This window comes from Neofelis nebulosa, chromosome 16 (genome assembly GCF_028018385.1).
Source record: "Neofelis nebulosa isolate mNeoNeb1 chromosome 16, mNeoNeb1.pri, whole genome shotgun sequence".
NCBI classification, from domain to species: domain Eukaryota; kingdom Metazoa; phylum Chordata; class Mammalia; order Carnivora; family Felidae; genus Neofelis; species Neofelis nebulosa.
In genome coordinates, this window is record NC_080797.1 from 62,734,372 (window position 1) to 62,753,899 (window position 19,528).

At 37.9% G+C, this 19,528-nt stretch overlaps 1 protein-coding gene and 1 non-coding gene across 3 annotated transcripts in view; both read left to right on the forward strand.

The window, feature by feature from the left end:
* Window positions 1-6,283: 6,283 nt before the first annotated feature.
* Window positions 6,284-6,390, forward strand: LOC131498696 (U6 spliceosomal RNA). Its single transcript, XR_009255566.1, has one exon. It is a non-coding gene; the product is annotated as a U6 spliceosomal RNA (small nuclear RNA).
* Window positions 6,391-8,618: 2,228 nt separating this feature from the next.
* The window catches only part of GOSR1 (golgi SNAP receptor complex member 1), a 47,602-nt gene continuing 36,692 nt past the window's right edge, over window positions 8,619-19,528 (forward strand). The window contains exons 1-4 of one of the 2 annotated variants that reach the window (XM_058704967.1): window positions 8,619-8,748; window positions 11,481-11,601; window positions 15,911-15,998; window positions 16,380-16,487. In XM_058704967.1, the coding sequence (XP_058560950.1) occupies window positions 8,718-8,748; window positions 11,481-11,601; window positions 15,911-15,998; window positions 16,380-16,487 (348 nt within the window). In that variant the 5' untranslated portion in view covers window positions 8,619-8,717. The remainder of the gene's footprint in view (window positions 8,749-11,480; window positions 11,602-15,910; window positions 15,999-16,379; window positions 16,488-19,528) is intronic. The other variant, XM_058704968.1, reaches the window with a different exon arrangement.

Here is a 19,528-nt window from a genome sequence, read left to right on the forward strand (position 1 = left end):
TTATCAAATATATGAACAGAGATCTGTTTACAGGTGGTCATTTTAACTTAGAAGAAATCCCTACACATGAATACTAAAAAACAAAACAAAAAAAGAGCTATGAAATTTTCCATTATGTAGTTCCATAGATTGTCTATAGCATGGCAGTAAAGTTTTGAAAATTATGCCAAATGCTTCAGATTTGTTTTTAAATGAAATTAGATTGTATTTATGCCTATTCAGTGAAAAGAGCCTTACTTAATCTGCTACAGGAAATCCGAATAGTGATAATGGTTCTTTTCCCCTCAGTGTTTGAAATGTTTTCCTGAATTTTTTGTCAGGAGTTTTCTCATAACTGATCAAGAACCTTTTGGTTTCTACCATAAATGGTAATCTATCAGTGATGTTTCATTTTTCAGGTTTCTAGAAGCTAATTGTCCTCAGCAATTAAGCATGATGCTCAGTGCTAAATGAGCACTCAGTTATGAATAAATGCCATTGTGTTAGGCCTTCACCTCTAATTCTCACTTGCAGCTAGAACACCAACTGATTGTATGCTGTTTATTGCAAACCTCAGATACACGCATCATTAATTATTACCCACACTTAAAAGCAATGAAATCAGCATACAAAGCCCAATTTTAACTTCAATATTACAGTTTCCACCTACATTCATCAGTAGAATGTTAAAAACAAGCATGTTATTTCTTTTGCACTTTGTCTGGAGTCAGATGGAATCCTATTCCCTATTAACTGCATAGACAAATGTACACAAGGCAAGCAAGGAGCAGAAAGTTGTTCAAGTTTAGAGGCCAGGCTGGACAAGACTGAATACAGAAGGGTGAGAAGATTGAAAGTGTGGTAATTGGAAGTGGGAGTATATCGAGATGATTACCTCCATGTCAGCAAAGACAATTTATGGATTCAGTTAGAAGCAATAGGAAAAGGTTGTGTTGCAATCAAAATGTAGGTGGAAAATAGTAGCCAATGGAGAAATTTAAGATGGAATATGTAGAAAGAGATTGCAGCTTAAGTAGAAATTGTTATAACATGGGTTATATTCTGTGACTGTCATCGAGATTGACCAAAAGCAAAGGGGTCATGGGGAAAGATCTAGATTGCTAGATCTGAACCACTACTATTTTTGAGTTTTTGAAGTTATTCCAATGTATATAATTATTATTGTCTATTAGGTATTATTCCAGTAGGGTTGTTTAAGATCAAACAGGCTTTTTTTTTTTCAAGAGTTTGAAAGATGTGAGGTGCCCATAACAATCGATCCTAAAGATAGAGAATGGGATAGGTGGAGAGTGGGCTGATTATGGTAATGGGTGAATTGGACAAGTCGTGGATTTTTTAGAAAATAATTTTAGAATAGTTTTAGGTTTACAGAAGAGTTGCAAAGATAATGTAGAATTGACTACTGGGTTTTTACTTGGAAGATGTGGATGTCCAGAGAGCAACAGGGGAAGGGTTGTATATATAGTCTTGTATTCAGCAGAACTTGAATGGAACAAAGGGACTGATCACAGCAAATAAGGTGTCTAGAATCTAGCCAGGCAGGCACAGCCTGCGTGGTCCTGGCGTCACGCCATGTGGTACTACCTGTAGGTAACTGAGTTAAACTCAGTTTCTCTAGAGGAAGGCATTTCCATCCTAGATTTGGAGGAGACCTCTTGATTTTTCAAGGGCAATGACCAAACACGGGCAAAGATAACCAAGCACGTAGGGAAATAAGACACCTCCAGTAAGAAAGCAGAAAAAGTTCTATGCTGGTTTCAGATGCTGACATCTGAAAACACTGTAAAACAAATATACTTACTATTTTCAAAGAATAAAAGATAAGCCTGAGACTATAACAGGAAACTATAAAATAATAAAACTTCCAGAAGTGAAAGTACAGAAGTTAAAATGCACAGTTATAATGGCAGATTGGACACAGAGAAGCAATGAACTTGAAAATAGATCCATAGAAACTCTCTCTTATGAAGCACAGAGACAAAAAGGTAGAAAATATGAAAGACAGGGTCAAAGTGTGGACTGAACATAAGACTAATACATGTTTGATCATCAGCGTTCTAGAAGAAAAGGGGAGAAAGAATAGAACATAAACTATTTTGGTACAATGATGCAGAATTTTCCAAAATTGATAAATGACATCTGTAGATTTAAGGCACTCAATCTAAGCAAAAAAGGTAAGCGCCAACAACTAGGCACCTCAGTGAAGCTGCTAAGCACCAAAGACAAAGAGAAGTGGTCAGAGAGAAAAGTTAACTTCAAAAAATAAGCAGTTAGACTAAAAGATTAGAGACTCACTCCCAACAGTGGAAACCAGAGTACAGTAAAATTATACTTTGAAGGTGCTGGGTAAAACACTAAATAGCTTCCAACATAGAATTCTATATTGAGCAAGTCATTCAAGAATAAAGGTGAACAACCAGGTAGCTGAAGACATTGGTGAAGCCCAAGCTACCCGTCTTCCAATATTTCCTGCAAAGTAATGCAAAAAACAGGAAGGAAAAATTAAACCTACACAAGAGCCACACTCTCAGCATAACCTGAAGTCAGAGAATTTTGAAATGCCAAACTACCTGAATAAAATGAGAAAAATCATCAAATCTCGGCACGTACTTCCATATGCCTGCCCCAACACCACACCTGTGCAAGGCTTTGTGGAGAGAAGGCAGATGGAGATGAACAGCAAGAAAGAAAAGAAGGGCCTAATGTTAGTCTCAAACTACTGCCAGAAAGACCAAGTCCACCTTCAGTCTGAATGGTCTAAAAACATGTCCAAGTAGATCAGAGTACAAACTATAGAGAAGAGGCTTCAAAGTGAGCACAGTTCAAAGGGGGCAGGCATGATTTAAAGGGACAGCTTTGAAACACAGAGCTTCTGGTGAAGGAAGATTTAACAAGTGATGAGAAAGAAAAGAAGCAAAGAGGAATGTTTAAGAGTCCTGCAACTTACAACCTCTCCCTATCACCAAAATAAATCCATAAAAAAATCTAAAGTACCTGGATTTTGCTAGATTGATGGAAGAGACCTCAGCCATGAAGCATGAAAGTACGAATGACAGATACGGATATTGACAAAGAAAAAATAAACTTGTCACCACTCGCAGATTTGATTATGCATGTGAAAAATACAAAATAATCTACAAGTAAATTAGAAATAATAAGATAATTTAGTTCTACTTCCAGCTATAGATGAATTGGCTTGAAACAAAAAGACCTTCCCTTCAGGAACAATTAGAAAATCTGGATTTAAAAACAAAACAAAACACTTGTTTGAAAGAGTGAAGAACTACTAAGGTAACAAGGACTTATGGGGTCAAGATCCTAGAGCAAAGGGAATTTAGAGGTGAACATGACAGTCAAGTTTCACCTTGAGGGATTTGTTGATTCATAACTGAATCTGAGAGTCATAACTAACTGAGAGTTACAGGTACGTAGTAGCAGAGAGGGCAGGCAAGAGGCAGAGAACCCAAACAGAAGCTGTAGCCAGTATCACTGGGTCGGGGGAAAATATGAATTCAGCACTTATCAAGAAAGGGGGCACTGGTCAACAGGCTTTCAGTTAGGACACTTGGGTGGCACATTAGAAGTAAGGGCAAATTAGAAACGGACCAATTTTTACAAACCCAGAATCCTACTTGGTAAAAGTCCCAGCCCATACTTGAGTAAGCTGGTGTGCCACTACCTGAACTGCCTGTGTGAAGTGCAGTAAACTCTCTGGAAGAAGATATCATCTGGGGCCTCAAATGATTACTACAAATTTTAATTTAGAATATATAGCATCCAATTGAAAGTTATTTTTATTGTCAAAAGACACTATCAAAAGATGAAAGATCAAGAGAAAAAAATAGAAACAGTTCCATAGGAGTTACAGATTTTTCATTTATCAGAAACTTAAAAATAATGGTAATGAATAAATGCAGAAAGAAAAGATGAATTTTAGCAAACAATTAAAATGTATTAAAAATTAAATGGAAGTTTTTCGATTCTGGACAAAATGGAGTAGATGTATTTCTCTTCAATTCCTCCCACTAAGCACAGAAAGGGTGGAGAGACGGAGGCAAACCAGTTAGGGACCTCTGTACCCAAGAAACGACATGCGGTGAATTCCTTGGGTTTTCTTTCTGCCTCATATAAGCCGTAGTGGGTGTTGCATTATATATCCCATAATGGAGAAGCTGGCAATCCAGAGATGCCAAAGGGTGCAGACAGAAAAACCCCAAAAGAAAATGCTTCTGTAGCCAAAGGACACCGGAAGGGGCAGCCTACGAAGGTGCAATAATTTTAGACAATAATTGCACCGCTCCAGCCAAATGCTACCAAAAACAAACAAACAAACAAAAAACAAGGCCCATTTCTACCCCTTACAGCAATGGCTGAGCAGGAAGCCTAGACTCCACCCTCACCCGGCTGTAATAAAGCCAGGATGGGTGGGTAGTGTCAAAGAAGGCCCAGGTGGAGAGCCAGGACCTCCACACAGCACAGTGGTAATGAGGCCCCCGTCATGGTGTCACTGAGGGCCATCTGTGGAAGAGTAACAAGGCACCCCCACCCACCACCTGGGCTATCAACAGAGGCCAGGGGAGAGTCTGAATTTCTTTACTTCAACCTGGTAGTAACAAGGCAGTTCCCCACCACCCCCACCAGCACAATGTCAGAGGAGTTCTGCTTAAACAGAAGCTTTAAATAAGATTCAGGGTCTCAAAATATCAAGGATTACAACTTAAAAATCATTAATTATACCAAGAACCCAAAGAATTTCAACTTGAATGAAAAAAAAGATAATCAACAGATGCGAATATCAAGATGACACAGATGTTGGAATTATCTGATAAGGACATAATAAATATATTGTAATGAGCAATTATAAATAAACTTAGAACAAATGATAAAAAGAGTCTCAGCAAAGAAATAGAAGGTTTGTCTAGGTGCCTCAGTTGGTTAAGCATCTGACTCTTGATTTCAGCCCAGGTCATGATCCCAGGGTCATGAAATTGACCCATACGTCAAGCTCCATGCTGAGCGTGGAGCCTGCTTAAGCTTCTATCTCTCTCCCTTTCTTTCTGCTCCTCTACCTAGCTTGCATGTTCTCTCTAAAGTTTTTTTTTTTTAAGAAAAAAAGGAAATAGAATATATGAGGAACCAAATGGAAATTTTAGTTCTGAAAAATACAAAAAATGAAATGAAAAACTCAGTGAATGGGCTCGCTATCAGAATGGAGGGAAGAGAGGAAAGATATGCTTGTCAGTGAACTTGAAGACAGAACATGGAAATTACCCAATATAAAAAACAGAAAACAGAAAGAAATTAGTAGAGCCTTAGGTATATGTAGGACACTAACAAAAGATCTAGCATTCATCTCATCAGAGTCCCAGAGGAAGAGGAGAAACAGTATGGGGAAGAAAAAGTGGTAGAAGAAACAATGGCTGAAAATTTCCCAACTTTGCCAACTGGCATGAACCTAGGATTCAAGAAGCTAAAGAGGATAAAACCAAAGAAAACCACCTTAAGATGCATTATCATTACCTTTCTGAAAACAAAAGAAAAATTTTGAAAGCAGTGATAGAGAAAAGACACCTTAGCTATAGAGGAAAAACCATTCAAAGAACAGCCAGTTTCTCATCAGAAACATGGAAGCCAGAAGAAATTGGTACATTTTTCAAGTGCCAAAGGAAAAAAAAAATATATGAACCTTAGCTTCTATATCTGGCAACAATATCTTTCAGGAATGAAGGGGAAATCAAGATGTTATCAGATGAAGAAAAACAAGTAGAATTTGTCTCCAGCTGACCTACTCTTTAAAAAAATGGCTAAATGCCATTTTACAAAGCCGTAATCATCAAGACAGTATGATATTGACACAAAAACAGACCATACACCAATGGAATACAATAGAGAACCCAGAAATGGACCCACAAATATATGGCCAACTAATCTTTGACAAAGCAGGAAAGAGTATCCACTGGAAAAAAAGACAGTCTCTTTAGCAAATGGTGCTGGGAAGACTGAACAGCAACACGCAGAAGAATGAAACTGGACCCCTTTCTTACACCATACACAAAAATAAATTCAAAATGGCTGAAAGACCTAAATGTGAGACAGGAAACCATCAAAATCCTACAGGAGAAACAGGCAGCAACCTCTTTTATCTCAGCCACAGCAACTTCTTACTTGACATGTCTCCAAAGGCAAGGGATATAAAAGCAAAAATGAGCTATTGGGACCTCATCAAGATAAAAGTTTCTGCACTGCAAAGGAAACAATCAACAAAACTAAAAGGCAACTGACAGGGCTTGCTCCGGCAGCACATATACTAAAATTGGAAGGATACAGAGAAGATTAGCACAGCCCCTGTGCAAGGATGACACACAAATTTGTGAAGCTTCCATATTTTTATGTGGATCTTGAGAAACTCAACAGCAGACCATGGGGGAATGGAAGGGAAAAAATAGTTACAAACAGAAAGGGAGGAGGGCAAACCATAAGAGACTCTTAAATACAGAGAACAAACTGAGGGTAGATGGGGAGGTGGGGGAGAGGGAAAATGGGTGCTGGTCATTGAGAAGGGCACTTGTTGGGATGAGCATTGGGTGTTACACGTAAGCGATGAACCATGGGGATCTACCCCAAAAACCAAGAACACACTTTACACACTGTTATGTTAGCCAATTTGACAATAAATTTTATTTTTAAAATAAATAAAAAATTTTTTAAATAAAAAAAAAGGCAACTGACAGAATGGGAGAAGATATTTGCAAATGACATATTGGATAAAGGGTTAATCCAAAATCTATAAAGAACTTACCAAACTCAACACCTGAAAAACAAATAATCCAATGAAGAAATGGGCAAAAGACATGAATAGACAGTTTTTCAAATAGGACATCCAGATGGCAGACACATGAAAAGAAGCTCGACATCACTCATCATCAGGGAAATAAATGCAAATCAAAAACACATTGAGATACTACCTCACACTAGTCAGAGTTGCTAAAATGAACAACTCAGGAAACAACAGATGTTGGTGAGGATGTGGAGAAAGGTGAACCCTCCTGCACTGTTGGTGGAAATGCAAACTTATGCTGCCACTCTGGAAAACAGTGTGGAGGTTCCTCAAACAATTAAAAATGGAATTACCCTACAACCCAGCAACTGCACTACTAGGAATTTATCCAAAGGATACAGGAATGCTGATTAGAAGGGGCACAGGCACCCCGATGTTTATAGCAGTGCTATCAACAATAGCCAAATTATGGAAAGAGCCTAAATGTCTATTAACTGATGAGTGGATAAAGAAGATGTGGTATATATATACACAATGGAATACTACTCGGCAATGAAAAAGAATGAAATCTTGCCATTTGCAACAACGTGGATGGAACTAGAGGGCATTATGCTAAACAAAATAAGTCAGTCAGAGAAAGATATATGATTTCAATCATATGTGGAATTTGAGAAACTTAACAGATGACCATAGGGGAAGGGAATGAAAAATAAGATAAAAACAGAGAGGGAGGCAAACCATAAGAGACTCTTAAATACAGAGAACAAACTGAGGGTTGATGGGGTGGGAGTGGAGGGAAATGGGTGATGGGCTTTGAGGAGGGCACTTGTTGGGATGAGCACTGGGTGTTGTATGTAAGTGATGAATCACAGGAATCTACTCCTGAAGCCAAGATTACACTGTGTGTTAACTAACTTGAGAAAATACATACATACATACATACATACATACAGCACACTTACTCAAAAAAACGACTAAATGAAATTCTTGAAACAGAAATGAAATGATAAAAATGATAAAAGAAGGAAACTTGGAACGTCAGGAATGAAGAAAGAAAAATGGAAAGAGTAAAATAAGTGTAAGTACAGTCATCTCTCCTTCTCCTTTTGTATTCTATAAATTATGTTTGACAGTCAAAGCAAAAATGATAACATCTGGTGTGGTTCTCGATGAATGTAGAGGAAGTCTTAAAAACAGTCATAACTGGGAATGGGTAAACAGACAGGTATCATTTAAACACCTTTACTGGAGGTAACTTGTACATTTCACTAGAACTGGTAAAATGTGGACACAGGTCGACTGTGATAATTTACGTATCTAGAAAGGGTGGCTTTGGAAGGCTGATTTTGACAGGTTGAGGGTGAAGGATAAGGTACATAAAAGCAGCATACACTTTCTAGATTTGGCAGCTGAAAAAGAAAGAAGGCTGGGACTTGAACTGCTGTAGACAGGAGAACAGTTGGCCAGTGGAGATTCCACTTATGTCAGAGTGGAATAACTAGGCAGAGAGAGGATGGAAGGGTTGGCCTTGGGAAGAAAAGAGCCTCTGGCTCTGAGAAGGGAAGAGGTTGGCCGAAGACACCTATTGAGAAAAGGTGAGGAAAACAGGGAATTATGTCTAATGATGACTTTCTTCTCAGCCAAGCAAGCCCCTGCTGAGAGAGAGGATAAGCCGAATCGAAGGCGATGATACAGGTTAGGTGTTCCGCCCGAGGGTATGAGCTCCAGGACAGACATCCAGGCAGTGTCAGGGAGTAAAACTCGTTTTCAGTCCCACTGCTCAAAAGCTGTGAGATGATAATTGACCGCCAGGTGGCGGTGTTTGTGGAAGCTCACGTATCCCATCGGCCCTGGCGCCGGGGCGGAAGAAGGTGTGGAGCTAATTCTCTGATTCGCATCGCCTCCACTCTCCTATCCCGACTGACGTTGGATAACAAAGATGGCTGCAGGAACCAGCAATTATTGGGAAGGTAAGAGCGAGCGTTACTGTGTGGGTCTCGCCGAGAGGCAGAAGGGCTGGGTGAGGACGGGTCTTGGGGGAGGTGGCAGAGAAAAGAGCCTGACGTCCGGAGTGGCCGAGCCGACGGGTGAGGCTTGTCTAGTGGGAGCCCCGGGCCTGGGGGCTGAGGAGACCGAACGGTCTGGGGCAAGGGGTTACCTGAGAGGCTTCGGGACCTGGAGCAGGGGCTGGGCGGAGAGAGCTGAGCGCGGATTCAGAAGCAGAGGGTCCTGAGCCGCTGGAGGAGAACTGGGTTGAGAGGCTAAGCGAACTTGGGCGAAGGGGCTTGGGGCACGAACTCTGAGAGGAGACGAGTTTTGAGCGAGAATATCCCAAGCCCAGGAGGCAGGAAGAGTCAGCGTTTTAAGAGTTGAGGTCACTGTTGGACAATTGAGTAGGATAAGGGAAAGAAGGAACTTGTCAGTCCGGTCCATCGGGGGAAGTTGTATGAACGAAGTGTCTCCTACTGGGTCCCCTTGGCAGCTTCAGGCTGCGACTTCGAGGATTGGGTGTCGAGTCGCGTTTGAAGGCAGAGGAAATAACTTTACCCTCTGCTGTAGAGATGAGTTTGTTATAAAGAGAAAGTTGAGAGAACCCCTGTGAATTGCAAAGATTGCATTTGCTATATTTCTGCCAAAAAACCGTCTTGAGATTTGACAAGTACCTTTATTTACTGAAAATATGTTCTGATAAAGCGGGCTCATGTAAAACTCACTCCCGGACCACGGCAACCAAGGATGAGTGAAGGCTCATCTTTTTCTTTCAGTTGCCTCTTTGCTTTATTACAACAGAAACTACTCTCTGAATCCTTTTTCTCTTTTAACCTATTTCCTGTTGCTACCCTCTGAAGTCTCTTGGAAACTACAAGTAACAGTATTGTCACTATCAGCCACTCGGTCTAAGAGCTTAATTCTAAGTTCATCCATACTTGCCTGTCATATTTTCTTTTCTTTCTTTTTAATTTTTTTAATGTTTATTTGTTTTAGAGAGAAAGAGAGAGACAGAGCACGAGCAGGGGAGGGGCAGAGGGAGAGGGAGACACAGAATCCCAAGCAGGCTCCAGGCTCTCAACTGTCAGCACAGAGCCTGATGCGGGGCTGGAACTCATGAACCGCAAGATCATGACCTGAGCCAAAGTCAGAGGCTTAACCAGCTGAGCCACCCAGGCACCCCTTGCCTGTTATATTTTCAAAATACTTTTATTTGATGTTTTCTACTAGGGAAGACAGTTACTAGTTACAGAGAAGCGTGGTTTAAAACGTGTATTTAAATGCCTATTTGAAATGTGTGTACTAGGTAGAAAATATTTTTAAATTATGTACAAGTGGCTATTGTTATCTTTAATACTAGTCATTAGGATATAGTGGGTTTTTTTAAAACATTTTTATTTATTTTTGAGAGACAGAGAGACAGAGCATGAGTGGGGAAGGGGCAGAGAGAGAGAGGGAGACACAGAATCCGAAGCAGGCTCCAGGCTCTGAACTATTAGCACAGAGCCCAACGCGGGGCTCGAACCCATAAACTAGGAGATCATGACTTGAGCCAAGTCAGACGCTTACCGACTGAGCCACCCAGGCGCCCCAGGCTATAGTTTTTTGAAGCTCCATTCTATAATAATTATAGCAGCTTATTATTGACAACCTACTCTGTGCCCGGTGCTTTAAGCACATGATTACTAATGCATAGAAAAACCCTGAAGGTAAGGAGTTTAAAAAACAAAAAGCTGAGGTTCATAGGTTAAGTAGATTTTCACTGAATCTCAGAGCCAGTTCTCAGAATCTCGGAACATTAGGCTTAGCTAAGATTCTAAGACTGTATTATACTGCTTCCTACTTCTGGTTGCTGATAAACATATTGAAATAATATTTTGTATTCCTTATTCATGAAAGATGAATCCTTACGATGTTCCTTTCTACATTTCAGCCCTTTTATTTTGACCTCCACTTTACGATGAATGAGAGTACTCACATCTAGAAGTAGCTTTCCAGACTGTGGCTTCTCTCCCTCAACCACTAGGCCAAACTACTATACCAGTGTTTCTGTTTGCTTCTGTTCTTTTAAAACTTAGGCTCTTATTTTGTCATCCTTATATTTGACCTTGTCGATCGCATATTGTTTGTTGTTAATTTAAGCCCCTCTAAGTTTCAGTAAACTTATTGAAAGACCATTTTTTTAATCCTTTGTTAATGATTATTTTTTCTTAAGCCTCAGTTACTAAGTCATTCTAAGAATTTCATAAGCTTTGGAATATAAAGAGATAGGAAAATCTCTGTCAAAAACAGTGATGGTTTTTCTCTTTTATAAAGTTAGTTGGTAAGTTGGTGTAATGTTGGTCATAAACCATACTCGGTTTCTTTATGATTTGTGTTCTCTTCTGTTTCCCGCCAAATTACAAAATTTTAGTCATTGTTACAGAAATAATCCAGGGATGTTAGAACATTTGTTGTCTAGCTGTCTTTGGAATACCGGTGAAATTTTTCACCTCTCCCTGTTTCTCCCCTTCTAGACCCATCTGAAGTTTAAATGAGAGACGATTTGCTTTTCTGGGTAAATCTTTGGTTTTCTTTTTTAACATTCTTTATGGGAGAAACTACCTCAATTTATCATTATTTTCATAGTTTGTTTCTTCAGAATAGCTGTGTGATTTTTATGTCTGCTGATGGACTCTGTGTTTAATTATTTGCTTTCATGATTTTGTTAAAGATCTCAGGAAACAGGCTCGACAGCTGGAAAATGAACTTGACCTGAAGCTAGTTTCCTTCAGTAAACTATGTACAAGTTACAGTCACAGCAGTACTCGAGATGGAAGACGCGACAGGTATAGGTACTACCAGATTCTGTCTCTTATGCCTTAAACCATATAATTTCTTAAAAGCATTAAAAAATAAACTAAAATATGTAATTCTGTAACTTGGTCTATTGGTGGGTTTTTGATTTTTTTTGTTATTGTTTATATTTTAGTGGTTTATAAAAATTCTTAACGCTTGAGACTAGCATTCATTTGGGATCCTTAAGTAAAGGTCATAAGGATGTCAGGAGGAAAATGCTAAGGCTTAAGAATGAGTTTGCATCAGAGATAAGTTTCTAGTTCAGCCAGTGTAAGGAAATGTGGTTGATTTTCCCATGTTGTCTGTCTGTCTGTCTGTCTTTCTTTCATTTATTTTTGAGAGAGAGAGACAGAGCATGAGCAGGGGAGGGGCAGAAAGAGAGGGAGACACAGAATCTGAAGCAGGCTCCGGGCTATCAGCACAGAGCCCAATGCGGGGCTTGAACTCAGGAGCTGTGAGATCATGACCTGAGCCAAAGTTGGATGCTCAAACAACTGAGCCACCCAGGTCCCCGCCCCCCCCCCTTTTTTTTTAAGCTTACTTATTTATTTTGAGAGAGAGACAGCACAAGTGGGGGAGGTGCAGAGAGACAGGGAGTGAGAGAGAATCTCAAGCAGGCTCTGCGTGGTCAGCACAGGGCCCGACGCAGGGCTTTAACTCATGAAACCATGAGATCATGGTTTCAGCTGTGCCAAAATCAAGAGTTGGATGCTTAACCAACTGAGCCACCCAGACGCCTCTGCCCACATTGTATTTCTTATATCTTCTGATTGCTGAATGGATCTGAGAAACTACCCAAATGTAAAGTGTACATACTGCTATTCTGGTGTTTTAGAATGAATCTAATGCATTGTGTATCCTCACTATTAATCATCCAAGCTATTTTAAATTTGGGGTTTTTTTTTGAGAAGCTTGCATACTACTGTATTGAACATATGGAAGATGTATTTTTATCTTTGAATCTTATGCTCACTTAGGCCATCCCCTTGTTTAAAAAACTGTTAGGGGGGCACCTGGGTGGCTTGGTCGGTTAAGCGTCTGACTTTGGCTCAGGTCATGATCTCACGGTTTGTGGGTTCGAGCCCCACGTCGGGCTCTGTGCTGACAGCTCAGAGCCTGGAGCCTGTTTCAGATTCTGTGTCTCCCTCTCTCTCTGCCCCTCCCCTGTTCATGCTCTGTCTCTCTCTGTCTCAAAAATAAATAAACGTTAAAGAAAAAATTAAAAAAAAAAAAACTGTTAGGAAATATTCACAACACTTAGGAAGGTATGAAGAATAATGGATCCTCATGTGCCTGTTTCCCTTGAAGAAATAATCATTACCAATTCAGTTAAAGTCCCTGTTACCATCCCATTTTCTACTTCTCCGTAATCTACACATTATGTTTGTGTTCCTAAAAAATTTATAGTATCTTACTAGTTATTTTGCAGCTCGTGTTTTTGTTTAACATTATCTTTGTGTTTAAGCTATGGATGCATTTAACTGTGGTATATTTATTTGTTACATGTAGTATCATATTGTGATAGTGTAATTGTGTATTATAATCTGTAGATGGACATTGTTTCTAATTTTTGCTAATTAATAATTTTAAGGGCTGACACAGTGTTCATCATGTATCAGGTACTGTTTTAAGAGCTTTATATGAAGGCTGGTAGAACATCTTTACCTATAAAAATATTTCTGTATATCTAGCAGTGGAATTGCTAGTAGTAGAGCTGTTAGTTGTTATCCGCTCTTTATTTCCCATACTTTTCTGAGGATTGGCAGTGGGGTGGGATTATCCTCAGCTACTAAGAATAAAACAATAAATAAATAAATAAATAAATAAATAAATAAATAAATAAATAAATAAATAAATAAAACAAAAACAAAAAGTATCTGGATTTGAGCCCAGATCTTTGTATCTTCAGAGCCTATGCCCTAAACCTTTCTATGCACATTCCAACAAAAGACTCATTTGAACACTACAGCCAAAGTATTGCTTCTTTTTAATAAGGGCACATTATTAAAGAATTAAAGATAGCAAGGCCAACATATTGATTCTGGGACCTAAAAGTAAGCTGTTGGTATATCACATAGCTTTGATTCCATTCCATTGCTTTGGACTTGACTTAGCAAGTAAAGAAAACGAGTGATGTTCTTTTGTATGAGTAAACTTAAACTTATTTTACCACAGCATTTTTCCTGAATTTAAGTCTCCCATATATACAATGCCAGTGAGTATACAGTTTTAAAACTATGAATTGTTAAGAGATACAGTTACATAATGATTTTTCTATATTTTCTGTGCTTCGTGAACTTAATACTTTTACAACTCCTTTAAAGGGAAAACTATCTTGAAAACATTTCCTCAGAAATTCTACAACAAATTGGGACTGACTTTGTAGGTTCTTATAGCCTAACTCTCCTTTCAATAAGAAACGTAAGGCCAGGGAGGATCAAGATGCGATATACATTCTAAAGTGTTTTATTATCGCCCAGATTGAAAGCATGTCATAATGCATAAACTCAGTGATGATCAGAATTCTTCGTCTAGGAGTAATTTTTTTTTTTTTACTTTCTCTATTTTGAGAACTTTATGGTCAGTGAATCATCACACATCTATAAAATGAATTAAATTTAACTGAACCTGAATTAAATTTAACTGAATGGTGAATATAGAGATTGTCTTCTCATTCATTCAAGTATTTAATGAGTTATCTACCATGTGCCAGGCACTATTTTGGGTGCTTGGCATATATCTGTGAATAAGACAAGCAGTTTCCCTCTTCATGAAGCTTACCTTCTTTGATCCATTGTTCTTTTTCATATATCTGGTAGAGGAGGTTCAGCATTTTTGCCTGAGCACATTCTGAGAGATAACCACAGAACTTTGGGTTGGCCCTAATGTATAATAAAGAACTAGATATTTTGATATATTTTAAGGCAAGTAGCAAATAGAGATTTTTTTTAAGTTTATTTATTTTGAGAGAGAGAGAGACAGAGGGAGAGAGAGGGAGGAAAGGAGGGAGGGAGGGAAGGAGGGAGGGAGGGAGAGGATCCAAAGCAGGCTCCCTGTTGACAGTGCAGAGGCCCATACAGGGCTCAAACCCACGAACCACAAGATCATGACCTGAGCTGTAGTCAGACACTGAACTGACTGAGCCACCCAGGTGCCCCACAAATTGAAATGTTTTAAGAAATAAAAATTTGGACCTAGTTAAACATCTTAAAGTAGAAGTCCTTTTTATTAGCTACTTTTTGGTTATTTGATTGCTTATTACTTTTGCTGTGAAATTGTATGTAGAAAAGGGAAATAGCTAAGGTACTTTTTTGATGTTAAACTGATGACTTAATCTGTTTTCATTCACCACACCCAAGCACTGTCACAGGACAAGCCAAAGTCTTCAGTAAGATTAAAGAGCATAGTCATTGCCTGAGTACTTATCTGTTTTCAGTATAACTGAGATCTCTTTTGAGATGCTCATAGGATAATGCATACCGTTTGTGGATCTAATGAAGGCTAGTGGTTTTTCTGAAGAGGCAAAACAAATTTTCTGGACATCTGGTTTTAGGATTTGAATCTGTCAAACATAAGTTTCACTTATAAAAAGTTTTTTTGACTGGTTATTCAGATTTTAGAAGAGCTCGCATTTTTTGTAAAACAAAACTGAAACAGTTTTGTAATATAGGTAGAAATGTAGAGAGTTGGTACTGAAACTTCCTTGCTGGACATGGCTATCTATATTAGACTTAAAGCCAGTACTGATTACTTAATAACTAGTTTTCCACAGATCATGTAAATCTTAATTGTATTTCTTTTCGGTAAGAGTCCAGCCAAGAAGAGAGAACTTAATTTGAGGAGCCATAATTGCTTAGGGGTAAAAATTTAAAAAACTATTCCCAAAGATCCCATAAAATAATCCATAATACCTCTTACACCTCCTTTTATATGTTGTACTACTTAGTTCTACAGTTCTGTTTCACATAATTTGTTCTTTTAGATTCAGCATTCAGTGGGCACTGCCATAGCTTAAGTTACTTTCATTTGGGAAATTATAAATAAGCATTTGGAACTTCTTTACATTATTAAGAGTAGATGTATTAAAGCTCAGAAAAATCATATATATAATTATATTTTATACTGAATTTAATATTTGGGACATGTGTGATCTTTATAGGAAAACTTCTATGAAAATTGTAGCTTCTTAAAAAATAAGTCTCTGGGATTCCACTTGACCTCTTTAAGAATCACCTTATTATTTTAAGTATGTTTTAAAGGATTCGGTTTAAGTAATGGATTCTCTTTACTGGTTCCTCTCTTTAGCTCTGACACAACACCCCTTTTAAATGGATCAAGCCAAGACAGAATGTTTGAAACAATGGCCATTGAGATTGAACAGCTTTTGGCAAGGGTAAGTACTTTCTGTGAAATGACTGTTTTGCTAGTTACTATGTTAGTCACTTGTTAGCTATGGTATTAGATTATATTAATGCAGACATATTTATTGAAATCACCTTTTCATCCAAGATATGTGCCTCCCCAGGACACTTGAATTTTCATTACAGCCATTCTCAAGTCTTTTGGGTGTTATTTTTAGCTTTATAGATTATTGAGGGGAAATACTGAATCCTTGCCTGTTGTTTTGTTTTTGGTTTGGGGGTGGTTTTTTATTTGCTTGCTGTTAGCCAGAAGCGCATACAGGCAAATATTTGACTTGTATCTCTTTATATTGCTTTTTAAAATATTTTATTGGTTTTCTTCTCCCTCCTTATTTCCTTCCTCTTCTTTTTAGCTTACAGGAGTAAATGATAAAATGGCAGAATATACCAACAGTGCAGGTGTCCCGTCTTTGAATGCAGCACTGATGCATACATTACAGCGACATAGAGATATATTGCAGGTAGTATATTGCACTGGAGATTTTTAAGTGATTGTAGTAGGTTTTTTTTAAATCCCTGAATAGAATGTATACACATGTATTTAAGAGATTAAAGGGAAGAATCTTCTGAAATGATAAATATTATGCTGCAGAAATTTGTCTTGTTTTACCTTTTTTCCCTTGGTAGAATAAAATTCTGAAAATGATAGCTCTTGCTTTTGCCTGGTAAAAATGAGTAATATTCATCACTAGGTAAATAAACTTCTATTGTGGAAGACCTTGCAATTTCACTAGCAATAATAGTGAAATAGCCAGCTGTCATGCAGAGGCCCTAACATGGTGGTTTGGAGTATACTTTCATCAGGCCTTGAAGATAATGTGGAAGGGAGGTAATATACTATGTTTAGTGTATTGTTTGAGAAAATATTAGAAGTGTACCAATAAAATGAAATAAATTCTTAAATATTTACATTCAGAGATGTTAAAAACATCTAGTAAAAATAGGAAGGCAAATGTTTTTAATGTTGAAAAAATTCAGCAACATTTTCTAATTTTAAATTTTTTTTTTTTTTTTTACGTTTTATTTATTTTTGGGACAGAGAGAGACAGAGCATGAACGGGGGAGGGGCAGAGAGAGAGGGAGACACAGAATCGGAAGCAGGCTCCAGGCTCTGAGCCATCAGCCCAGAGCCCGACGCGGGGCTCGAACTCACGGACCGTGAGATCGTGACCTGAGCTGAAGTCGGACGCTCAACCGACTGAGCCACCCAGGCGCCCCAACATTTTCTAATTTTAAAATATAGGAATAGGACACTTTATTTACCTAATGCAAAAATGTGCATGTCATATTAAAAGCTAGCATCACATTTAATGATAAAGTACTGAAAGCATTCCCTTTGAAGAAAGAAGCAAGATAAAGATATCCACAGTCACCACAGATGTTGAATATTGTTTTGGAAGTTCTTGGTGGTACAATTAAAGATATAAATAAACAAGATCTAAATAATGGAAAGGAAGAGGCAAAATTTGCATTATGTAGCAGTGAGAAAATTAGAAACAAATTAAGTAGGATGGTGGATTACAAATTAACATATCAAAGCAAGTAGTTTTCCTACATATAAACAATAACCTGTTAGAAAATATAATAGAAGAAACTATACAATCCTTGTGTAAAAATTTAATAAGAATGACTAAGACTTGCATGTATAAAACTTTACTGAGGAACATAAAAAAAAATTTAATTAAAAAAATTTTTTTAATCTTTATTTATTTATTTATTTTTTTAATTTTTTTTTTTTTCAACATTTTTTATTTATTTTTGGGACAGAGAGAGACAGAGCATGAGCGGGGGAGGGGCAGAGAGAGAGGGAGACACAGAATCAGAAACAGGCTCCAGGCTCCGAGCCATCAGCCCAGAGCCTGACGCGGGGCTCGAACTCACGGACCGCGAGATCGTGACCTGGCTGAAGTCGGACGCCTAACCGACTGCGCCACCCAGGCGCCCCTAATCTTTATTTATTTTTGAGGGAAAGAGAGAGGCAGAGCATGAGCAGGGGAGGGGCAGAGAGAGAGGGAGACACAGAATCCGAAGCAGGCTCCAGGCTCTGAGCTGTCAGCACAGCTCGAACCCACAAGCTGTGAGATCATGACCTGAGCGGAAGGCGGAAGTCAGATGCCTAAACGACTGAGCCACCCAGGTGCCCCCCAAAAGGATTTAATTTAAATAAGAGAAAAAATTATTTTGCCTTTGGAAAGAATATTTCTCTCTAAATCAGCCTATAAATTGAGTGCCTTCCCAATGAAAAGGGGCTTTTTTTTTTTTTTTTTTTTTTTTAATTAGCAAAATGACACCAAAGTTCATTTGGATTCACAGAGATACAAGTATAACCAAGAAAAAAAAATGTGAAAATGGAGATAAGTAGTAAAGGATGACTAGTTCTACCAGATATTAAAACCTGTTAAGAAGCTAGAATAATTAAGACAGTTTGATTCTGGAGGAAAAAATATACCAATAGAACTGAATAGAGTTCACATGGAAAGTTAGTTTCTGATAAAGGTGGTATTTTAAATCAGTGGGGAAAAGAGGGATCATAAAATAAATAGACCTGTAATAATTGGCTAATTATTTGGGGGGAGAAAACAAACTTGAATTTCTATCTCAGTCCTCTCACATCCAGAATAAAGTCCAAATGGATCAAAGATTTATATGTAGAAAAAGAAATTCTAAATGTTCAGAGTAAAGCATGGAAAATTATACATTTTGGGTAATAAAGAACTTTCTAAACAAGACCTAATAATGGAAACTATAACAAATGTCTAATTTACTTAATGTACAGAGAAATAATAGAAATAAAGAGATAACCTAGGGGTGCCTGGTGGCTCAATCAGTTAAGCTTCCAACTCTTGATTGCAGCTCAGGTCATGATCTCATAGTTGTGAGTTCAAATCTCTGTTAGTGCGGAGCCTGCTTGGGATTTTCTCTCTGTCCCTCCCATGCATTCTCATTCATTCTCTCTTTAAATAAATAAACTTAAAAAAAAAAAAAAAAAAAAAAAAAGATAACCTAATAGGAAAATGGGCAAAGGATACTAACTGGCTGTTTACAGAAAATGTCCAAAACCATAAAAAAGACGTTAAACCACATGCTGAAAGGAAAATATACCCATCAATATGAGGTATGATTTTTCACTTGTCAGATTAGCAAATGTTGAAACATATGTAGCACATTATAATAATACAGAAAAATGAGTCCCCATCACTGTTGCTGGGAACATAAATTAGTGGTCATTCTAGAAGGCAGTTTAGCACTATCAAAATTTAAATGTAAGATTCTTTGATTCAGTTATTCTGTTAGGCATTTACTCTTTAAATACACTTAAAAAAGAGAAAGAAATTTCAATAAAATATGTATCTAAGAATGTTTATTTTTCAAACAGCATTTTTTAAACCAGCAAAAAAACAACTAAAATGTTTGCCAGTAGGGAATTTACTAAATGACAGTCATAAGATAGAATTCTATATACCTATTAAAAAGAATGTAGATTTCTATTTGTTAATATGGA